Raw genomic sequence first — 11,464 nt, 5'->3', positions numbered from 1 at the left:
AATCTGGCTAACAAGGGTGATTAAATCTAAAGATCGGTTAGCTCATATCACATCAAACCGTTCAAATTATTATTATTGTTATACTTTGTTCTCAAATGATTCATGTTAACAACATCAGCATTGGTGACTATGAGTATAGTGTGCATTAGTGTGTAGATTTCAATTTCTGCACAGTGTAATCTAATTGATGCTCAAATATTGATTTCGGATCATTTTTAACCAAAAAAAGTTACGGACTGCAGCTTTAAATAAACGAATAGATAAAAAGATAAATAAATGAGCGAGATGTCATTGACCCACATATTACAAGCACTGAGACATGTTAAAACTGCATTAAATCCATTTGTGTAATTAGCAGATGCTTTTATCCAGAGCGTTTCAAGGTACATGTTTTATCGGCATGTGTGAAAATCAAATCCACAACCTTGATGTATCATGCTCATACCAGTTGAGCTACAGGAACATTATACATTAAATGCTGGCTGAGCAACCACAGTGTTTACCAATGCCCTGATGCTCTCAGGATACATGTAACATAAATAGCTATGAATTAACATATCAAAGCACTGTACATTATGGCTGATGTGGACATTTTAACATGCCAGTGTGTTAAACAAACAGCAATCAGTCAAGTAGGCTGATTACATACACATTCACAAGCAAACATGCCCAACCGCACGAACTAAACCTGCTCTACACTCTCAATATCTGCAGTCACCTGCAGTATCGACCACTAACTCTGCCATCTATTTCAGATCACAGCCTCTGCTGCTAATAATTCAAGCCTCGCAGTGGAGCATCCAGCTCTGATTAATGGACCCTTTTCACAAGACTGTGATGACGCGTTTAACGGTCATCAGCATCATAAATCCTCAAAAGTTTTTCATATTTGTATTTTTAAAAAAATGTATGTACATTTATAACACTATTCTTTGTATTATATCACCTTTGCATCAAATTACAAAAAAACTGTTAACGCTAATGCGAGGGTGTTTCTAATGCAGCATCTATGGGAGGGACGGTAAATTTGACACCGTTCTCTCTTCTGACAGCCGTTATCAGTCTCTCTCAATTTTTTTCCTTTTATTGAAAGTCATGAAAACACTATCGTGGAGTTTTTCTTTTGCTATTTGAGCAAATGGGAATGCAAAAAACATATTTGTGGTGCTCTCCCATTCACTGCTATTCAAGTTAACCCAACTATGACGCTGCTGAGAAACCTGGAAATGTGAAAAAGGTCCATAGCTGATAAATCAGTTGCTTGGGGTGTCATGTGCATATGTGAATATCCATGTATGTGCAAGAACCAACCAGAACCAGAATCAGCACTAGACCTGCTAGAATCCTCCCTTCCCCCTCATCTCCCATCCAGCCCAGCAGGGGGAAGCAGCCCTGTGTGTGTGTGTGTGTGTGTGTGTGTGTGTGGTAGTCAGAGAGATAGAGAGAGAGAAGGGATGGAGAACAGACCATGAACATGCAGTGAAGTGCCAACCTCTTACACTAAACCATTCATCATGTCCACATCCCGCTCAGATTGTATCTGCTCAGAAGCTCTCACAGCACACTGAGTCTAAAGCAACTCATCCAGTAGTCTAAACAAGGACCATCAGGACAAAATCTGTGCTTTTCAAGAGCTCCAAAGCACTAATATTGGCCAACTGGTAGTACACATAAAATGATACCCTGAATGTCTTCTGACATTTGTCTCAATCATTTCAGAAGTGAGGAGGGCAGACTGTTCACAGTAGGAGTGGTTTTTCTGCCCACTGACCAAGGTTTGTAATTTGTAATTTTGTAATTGTCTTAAAGGAATAGTTCACCAAAAAAGTAACTGCATAATCCATGTTAACACTATTTAAAGGGTTACTCCACCCCAAAATAAATTTTTTTGTCATTAATCACTTACCCCCATGTCGTTTCAAACCCGTAAAAGCTTCATTCGTCTTCGGAACACAATTTAAGATATTTTGGATGAAAACCGGGAGGCTTGTGACTGTCCCATTGACTGCCAAGTAAATAACACTGTCAAGGTCCAGAAAAGTATGAAAGACATCGTCAGAATAGTCCATCTGCCATCAGTGGTTCAACCGTAACGTTACGAAGGGACGAGAATACTTTTTTTCCACAAAGAAAAATTAATATTTAATATTAATATTTTTATTCATGTACAAAGTATGGTTCAGTACTTTTAAAAATAAATGCACTATTTTAATTTTCGTTAAGTATCCATTTTTAAAACTATCGGTTGATTAATCGGTATCGGCCAGTGTGGTCCAACCTAGCTATCGGTAACAGTAAAATCCACTGTCGGTCGACCTCTAATTGACAGTGACCTGTCTGTGGATTTTTCTTTATTCTGTGTTTTGAAAAGTTTTCAGAAACTCAGATGCTTGAGAAAAATCTATATGCTTTGGACTTGTTGATGACACTCACAATTTATCTTCATGTTTTATTTGAAAATCCTATTTGCACTTCAACACTCACCACTTTCTCTTTGGAGCGCAGCACACCCAGTTTTCCAAAGCGCACATGGAAAGGGGAGCACTGGTAGGTGCCGTCCTTCTGCCGGACCACCACCACATCAATGCAGCCTGAGAGCGTGGCCTGGTTAATGCCCTTATAAAGCTCCTTCATGGTCACCAGCACCTGACCTGCCAACTGCCCCACGTAATTCATGGTGCCCACCTAAAATGAGGAATAGATAGCAAAACAAACTTAACCTTAAGACATCAGTAAACACAGCAAATCTTTCCCAATACTGTATATGTGCATTGCAAATGTGGCACGATCTCCCCTTTCCTCATAGTAAAAGCGAAATTCTTAGTTCTTTTAGGCTGCCTGCCTTTTTTAAAACTGTTATCAGCAGACCTGCAGACGGCTAAATGCTGTTTCACAAGTGGTCTGAATGTGCTCCAACACCATGGTCAAATACGTGAGCAAAGAGAACAAATTAATAACAAACAAGGACACAGGATGAACAAAAAATAATATATATTTTTATGTTTCCTGGCATACTTTGAATGTAAAGATCAATGCACATTTCTGTGGAATTGCTGGCATTATTCTAGTACCTGTTTAAAAAGTATAAAAGACCACAGCAGGATCTAGCTGCAAAAGCGGTTGCAAATTTAAGAAAACTGACTTACATGTTTATCTATGTTAGCAAATTATAAAAAAAACATCAAGTCTAAACTTAAAGGGATACTCCACCCCAAAATGAAAATGTTGTCATTAATCTCTTACCCCCATGTCGTTCCAAACCCGTAAAAGCTTCGTTCGTCTTCGGAACACAATTTAAGATATTTTGGATGAAAACCGGGAGGCTTGTGACTGTCCCATTGACTGCCAAGTAAATAACACTGTCAAGGTCCAGAAAAGTATGAAAGACATCGTCAGAATAGTCCATCTGCCATCAGTGGTTCAATCTGAATTTTATGAAGCGACGAGAATACTTTTTGTACGCAAAGAAAACAAAAAATAACAACTTTATTCAACAATTCGTCTCCATAATAATAATGTAATAATAATAATAATAATAAATTATTATTCATTATTGTTGTTATTATTATAACTATTATAATTATAATATTAATAAATAATATTATACTAATAAATATCTAATATTTATTTTTGATTATTATCATACAATTTGATTCCATTTGCTATATTTTATAATATTGCTTTTGCTGCTGATTAATACAAGCAATAAACCTCTCAAGGCTGTGCATTACAGTAGGCATCACCAATAATTTGTATGAAATGTATCATTCTATATGACAGGAAATCTATTTTAAATGTGTTTAAAAAACAAAAAAACAAAAAAAAACAATGTGTGGAGGAGTTGGTCCATCCTCCACCAATGGATTTTACAATAGTACATCATAATGAATGGATAAACACTACTTATCTGTAGAAAATTCACAATTCACAATTCACAAAAAACAATTGTTGTATATAAAAAAGGCTTATTTACTGTATAAGCACTTGATAAAGTAGATACAAGGATCTTGAATGCTCTGATTCTGCTAACATTTCAAAAATATTTGATTAAATTCACCATATGGAAACTTTGCAAATAAGTGGCCATATGGGATGTATGTGGCAGATGTGAGAAGACCAATCATAGAAACTCAAAGAAATCTGCACGTCAGGAACATCCGTGAAATGACAGAGAGCAGCGCATCTTATGCACGCACAAGACAACACAGATCACTTGTGTTATTTATAGGATACTGTGCAATGAGTTCTCATGATTTACAGACTCAGAAGACAGGAGGATATTGTGCTCGTCTTTCAAAGGAAGTCGGTGCATTTCAGAAGTATGTCAGACCTAAAGCCACAGCTCACCTCCGGGGCTCCTGGGATAGTCTCAGTCTAGCACAGCAGAGCAAGACGAAAAAAGGAAAGACACTGATGGAGAGGATAGGAGAGAGAGACAAGTAAGAAAGAAACAGAGTGACTGTGTTTCTGGCCAACAAACTGCTCAATAGTGTTTAAGACCTGGCCCTGCTCTCCAAAGAATAAGCCTCTCTTTTAATAACAGGCTCTCTGGAAATAAAATTCTGAGTGGCTTATCATTCCTACTCATCTGACTCCATGAGACAGCCAATAAAGTAGAGTTTACATTGTAAACTCACCCACACATTGATCCAAACCTGTATGACTTTCTATCTTCTGTGGAACATAAAAGGTTTTTGCTGAAAAAGTGATTCATACTTTTCCACGACATTCTAATTTATTGAGATGCACCTGTATATGACTATATTTTAAGTCCTCTGAAGTCATATGTCAGGTTTTTGTGAGGAACGCTATTCTCTGAAAGTCTTGACATCTGCACTAGATCTATTTGAAAGTTCATTCGAGAACTAGCAATGACAGATTCTTCTTCTGAGTCCTATCTTTTTAATGAATTAGTTGTTTAAGTTTTGAATCTGACCGATTCTGTTCTCAAATTCAACTTACTGAGTTTCTTGTCTGTTTGGAGAGGAAGATTATCCATGAATAAGGACTTTTGAAGCTTTAAATCTCAAGTTCTCACTCATTGTAATTGCAGAACAAAGTGACCAGCCAGATTTGTGAACCAGATCAATTGGTTCACTGAAAAGAACCGACTCAAAAGAACACAAATCAGATTGGTTTGATTCTCGATTTTGGATCACTAACTCAAAAATGACAAATTTTGGTTTGTTGTAAACAAAAATTGTATAGCTTCACATTTTATGGTTCTTTTTTTTATCCTTTTTGGAGCATGGTCACTATAATCTGCTGCTGTATATAAAAAAGCTGTGTGAAGGATCTTCAAAATTATTCTGTATGTGTTTCATAGAAGATAAAAAAATCAACAGGTTTGGAACAACATGAGAGTAAGTAAAAAATGACAGAAATTTAGTGTTTTCATTTTTGGTGAACTGTTCCTTTGAGAAATTATGCAGTGCATTTTTTTTTACAGAGAAATTGCTGACAGTACAATACTGAACAATGATGTAATCTGCAGAATTTACACTTCAATTATGAGACTACAGTGTTCCCCATACATTGAGTGCGGGTGTTTTTATATCACTGCATTTCTGAAGGAAACCGATTGTCTTCAGAAAATTGGATGCCATTTTCATTTAATCTTGCATGTAATGTCCAAGCGGCAACCTCCCGCTCTCTCTCGTGATGCCAACAAGGAAGTGACTTAAACTGTAATTCATCGACTGGCCGCTAGAGGCTGGCTGCAAAAGGGAGTCAATCCGCCCATTTTCGATTAGCTGGGAGTGACGCGCGGTGACGCGCTGCCAAGATGGCGACGGCCAACTCCACCTACTTTAGGCTTCAAAAACCTCTTCAGGAACCTACGGGTGACGTCACGGACACTACGTCCATGTTTTTATACAGTCTATGGTAATGTCTTTTTGAGCGGAGCGCTGCTTTGTGTACAGCCGTTACCGTAGAAACCTTGATCTCTACCACTCCACAGAGTGTGACACAGAGAATGAGTTTGCATATATATATGCCGCCTGGGAAACACTCGACTATGGAATAAATAAATTCAACTGTATAACAGTTTCACTGCAATTCATGTTATAATGTTAGAATTAAATAACAATAAAAATAATACATATGCACTTATCTGTACATAGTAAATGCAGTTATTTTTAAGCGGTTGTTGACATCCTTTCTAAAACGTGATTTAGCCAAAAAAAAACAAAAAAAAAACCACCAAGCATGAGAGCATGTTCTAGTACACCCCCAAAACAAATTCAAGACATTGTAAAAGAGCATAATAGGACCCCTTTAAACAATTCCACTGGCACTTAATTTAATTTCACAAATTATCAAATGGAAATGTGTATTAGCGTGAGTGGGTGTGTTTTATTGTCTTACCCCTGTCGGTATCGTAGAGAAAGACGAATCGATTCCAGTCGTAGTGGTCTAGCAGGCTGAGAAGGGCCCCTCGTATGGAGGGCCGCAGCTGTAAGACGAACTGACTCTCGCCCTCGGTGGGGAAACTGGGCGTGATGAGGGAGATGTGCAGCGCGCCGCAGAAGGACGTTAGCGTGTGAACCGACCTCTTGTCGTACAGGCCAAAAATGGCGAAAACGCCCCGCGAGTACTGCGAACAGACTGCAAAACACAACAACACAGAGGAAGAGAGAGAGTTAGAAGCTTAAAACATTAATTACATAAAACCTGAGGGAGTGCTGAACATTTACTTCACTTTAGAACAGTAGCTTACGTTAGTGTTACGTTAGGGCTTTTCCGTAGGTGTTTGAAATATTAATGAAACAGCCTGGGAAACTCTTCCACCATCTGAATAAGTATTTATTCTCTACATGATTTCTAATAGCAGGTCAACTTATTTTTGTAGCTTTTAATGTTACATAAGAATGGCTAATTTACCAAATACAAAAGTCATCATTTAAAACGTCAATTTTTTAAATTTTTTAAAAAATGTCATGTTAATAAAAATGACACCCATAAAACACTGATTATATTAATAAAAAACAATAAAACTATTATTTTAATGTTATGGCTGATAACAAATGAATGGTCAATAATAAAATTTAATTTTTATATAAATAAAATCACAAAATTTTATATGTGAATATTTTAAAAGTGACTTCAAAGTAAAATCCAACATTTTAAATGCTAGAAGTAATTTAGGCATCAAAAGCACTGATATAAAGTATGAAAAAGTGATTTTTGAGATTACTTTTAACATTGTTATTAAATTACTTCATTTTATTTTTTATAAGAATACCTTTAAGGAAGCAGTAATGACCTCTAATATCTAAATACAAATATATCTTATATCTAAATGTAAAAATATGGGTAAGCGTTAAGGACATGTAGTTAATTTAAAAATAATCTTAAAAGTACTAAAAAATAAACTTCTGCAATACTGGTTGATGACCTATGAGGTACGTACACACAATACTGTTTTTACTGTTTTAAGTTTGGGGTCGGTAAGATTTTTTTTTTTTTTAAGAAATGAATACTTTTATTCAGAAAGTATGCATGAAATTAGTCAAAAGTGACAGTGAAGACATAATTTTACAAAAGATTTATATCGCAAATAAATTATGTTCTTTTAAACTTTCTATTCATCAGAAAATCCTGAAAAAAAATCAAATTGGTTAATATTTATATGAATAAAAAACAACTTTCTTTGTAAAACTGTAACAACATGTCACAATATTACTATTTCACTGTATGTTTGATGAAATGCAGTTTAAATGATCATAAGAGACTTAGCAATCTCATATACTGTATATACAGTATAATATATATATAAGCTAACGGAACCATGCTAAACAGCTCAAACTTGTCCTCTTGATTTAACATTGGAAATAGGCTACAGGGTGCTTGCTTTCTAAATGGGCTTTCCACAAAAAAACTGAAGAAAGAAAATGGAAAATTGGATCAGTTCTATGTGGACTTGCTCATTATTGAGTCAGAGCTGCATCTGTAAGTGCCAGCAGTTTCCAATATACACTTTATATGGTGTATGATAATGAGCTCCACGTTGCTTCTCCCTGTGTTTTTGCAATTCTGAGAAACTTCAGTGGCTGCTGAGGCAACGTCTGATCTACTGCCTCAGTCTGAAGTGAGTAGTTAAGCAGGCCCGTCTCTGAAAATGTCTCTCATGTTTGACAGTCTTGCAGTTATTGTCAGTTTTCTCCTTTTCATATTTCTTTCTTGCAGCAAGTCTGACTTCTCAGCTTTGAAGCTTAACTGCGACAACGCTAATGGAAAAACCACCTGGCTTTGATGATTTTAGTTTTCCCATTTCTGTTCCGAACAAACAGCCAAAAAGACAGCGGCAAGTCAAAACTACGCAATGTACGCTCACGGCAACGAGGGCATTATTGTCATCGTACACAAGTAGGCTCCTTTAATCGATGGTATCGTAATTACATATCGCTGAACGCACAGCATCTGAAGTGCTTTGTCGTAGTTAGTTATTTTTGTATGATTCTGATTGGCACTAGCATGTTTCCGAAAGTAATTGTGGATTATTAGCAGGATTTCATTGTGCCGTAAGTATAGGCTCTTTGATCATGGATGTGCTAAAAGCACTATCTCCATGACCGCACACAGACTACATCTGCTTCGGATTGGGGGAAGGGAACGGAAAGACACCTGGATCTGACAGTGGGAAGCATCATTCCCACAGAGAAGCAGAGGCTAGTCACACACACACTTCAATATACAGAGCCAAACCAAGAATATACTGTTTCCAAACCTTTTTTGTCTCATGTACAGCCTCGTTATTAAAACTCAAAAACAGTAATGTGTTCATACTATACATGATTTAATTCAGTATCCTCAACAATATTATTAGGTAGGACCTTTTAAAGAACAATAACAAATTCATACAGTAGCATATACACTACAGTTCAAAGTTTGGGATTTTTAAAATATTTTTGACAGATATCTTTTATGCTCACAGAGGCTGCATTTATTTGATCGAAAACACAGTAAAAACACGGAATATTGTGAAATATTATTACAATTTAAAAGAACTGTATTCTATTTTAATATATTTTAAAATGTAAATTATTTTTGTGATGGCAAAGCTGAATGTTCAGCAGCCATTACACCAGTCTTTAGTTTCTTGACATTTCTCATGTTAAAAGCAGCTGAGAGGAAATAAAAGTATAAAATCTTTTTTTTAACATTATGAATGACTTTACTGCCACTTTTGATCAATTTAATGCATCCTTGCTGAATAAAAGTATTGATTTCTTTGAAAAACACATGACCACGTTTGAACAGTAGTGCATAATTTATTTTTCTATCTCAATATTTGTTGTTGTTGTTTAAAAGGTCCTATTTAATAATAATGTTGATGCCACAAGTACCATACACACAAATTTTAAAACACATTCCATACACTATTGTTTTCTTTCATCAAAAACAACAGAAAGATAATTCAATTAATATGATTATTTTAACATATTATCATTTAGTTTTAAATCATAGTTAAATATATTCTTCTTCTTATGAATTTCCCTGCGATACACATACCTCTGGTTGGGAATCACTGCTAGTGTTTGCTCTTATTATATTTGCACACCAGCAGAAACCACACACACAGTCAGCTCACACACCGTCATGCCCTTCAACATCTGCACTCCACTTAAACAATTTTGTCTGAGACCTGCATACCAAGTCACAACGCTATAGGCTAGATGTTTATCCAATCAGGGAGAGAAATAAGATTGCGGCAGATTTTTCACACTGCAGTCGCTCGCTCTGTTCCACCTGATTTGCACAGTTAACCCTCTTTTGAATGCTGCTGAGTACATTCTCTCACAGCGCATGCCATTCCACATATCCCAAATGAATATCTGCCACAAAAATGAGCACAAAGAGAACAGTATTGTCTGAACTTCCCCAATTTTACTCTCAGTTTCCTGTCATCCCAATCCACACAGCTCTAGGACACAGAAAATCATATCCCAGCACGCACAACACTGAATATAAGTATAAAACAAGCTGATCATATTTCTGTAATGAAATGCATTTGCCAATATATAATAGAAATGTCTAGTGTTATTGTTTAAAAAGTCTTATTTTGACTATTATAAATACTGTGATGAAGTATGGTATACTGTCAAACTACTAAAAGACAGTTAGTCATCAACACGTTGTTATGAACTGTTCATAGCGTCTTTCTCTCAAACGAATGCTTGTCGACCGATCATGACATGAGCGTGTATAAAACAATGCGAAACCACTGACAGTTGCTGTACTGAATTGCTATATAAACACACATATTTAAAAACCTGCTTATTTCTATTGGTACAATACATACAGGGCCTAATGACTAATTACTCTGGGTTTGCTGGAAAATGACAATGACAACACTGATTATATTAATTATACAGTATATTAAAATCCTGGCCAATACAATAACCCAGTAATTCATTTCATGTTCTGACTGATAACTGAAAGATAGGCAAAATAAGAATAAAATTTCATTTTAAATGCTAAAAGTGAATTTTTACATAAAAACATTAGATATAAAGTATGAAAATTGGACATTCATTTTTGCTAAAGATCACATTTAACAGTGTTTTTAAATATTAACTTTAAAGGGATAGTTCACCCAAAAATGATAATTCTGTCATTAATTACTCACCCTCATGTCATTTTAAACCTGTAACACCTTTGTTCATCTTCGGAACACATATTAAGGTATTTTTGATGAAATCCGAGAGCTTTCTGACCCTCCATAGACAGCAATGCAACTACCATAATCAAGTCACAGAAAGGTAGTAAGGACATCGTTAAAAAGTCCATGTGACATCAGTGGTTTAACCTTAAATGGTTAGTTCACCCAGAAATGAAAATTCTGTCATTAATTACTCAGCTCAGTTGTTCCAAATCCGTAAGACCTTCATTCATCTTCGGAACACAAATTAAGATATTTTTGATGCATTCTGAGAGCTCTCTGATCCTCCCATAGACAGCAATGTAATTAACATGATCAAGGTCCAGAAACGTATCAAGGACATCGGTAAAATAATCCATGTGACATCGTATCGCTACGTTTCTGGACCTTGATCATGTTAATTACATTGCTGTCTATGGGAGGGTCAGAGCACTCTCAGAATTCATCAAAAATATTTTAAAGGGGTCATATGATGCGATTTCAATTTTTCCTTTCTCTTTGGAGTGTTAAAAGGTCTTGGTTCATAAAGAAGATCTGTAAAGTTGCAAAGACTAAAGTCTCAAATCCAAAGAGATATTCTTTATAAAAGTTAAGAGTCAGCCACGCCTATCTAAAACGGCTCGTTCTAACACGCCCCCACATGTCACTGTGGACGAAGCGGAGTCCAGCCCGGGGTCGTCACATGTGGTTGCCACAAGCCCGCCGGACGCTCCTTCATCAAATCCGCCGTTCGCGCCGTTCTCAAGCCCGACGCCTCTGCTCACTCTAGCCCCCGGCCTCTGCTCACTCTAGGCCGCC

General features: G+C 36.3%; 1 protein-coding gene across 1 annotated transcript in view; it reads right to left on the bottom strand.

The window, feature by feature from the left end:
* Positions 1-11,464, bottom strand: part of LOC107706429 (glutamate receptor 4-like) — a 103,268-nt gene that overhangs the window by 39,806 nt on the left and 51,998 nt on the right. The window contains exon 3 of the mRNA XM_016510140.1: positions 6,370-6,609. Coding sequence (XP_016365626.1) covers positions 6,370-6,609 — 240 coding nt within the window. The remainder of the gene's footprint in view (positions 1-6,369; positions 6,610-11,464) is intronic.

Source organism: Sinocyclocheilus rhinocerous, unplaced genomic scaffold, assembly GCF_001515625.1.
Source record: "Sinocyclocheilus rhinocerous isolate Xijiao unplaced genomic scaffold, SAMN03320098_v1.1 scaffold1405, whole genome shotgun sequence".
Lineage (NCBI taxonomy): Eukaryota > Metazoa > Chordata > Actinopteri > Cypriniformes > Cyprinidae > Sinocyclocheilus > Sinocyclocheilus rhinocerous.
This window is presented reverse-complemented; position numbering and strand designations above follow the sequence as displayed.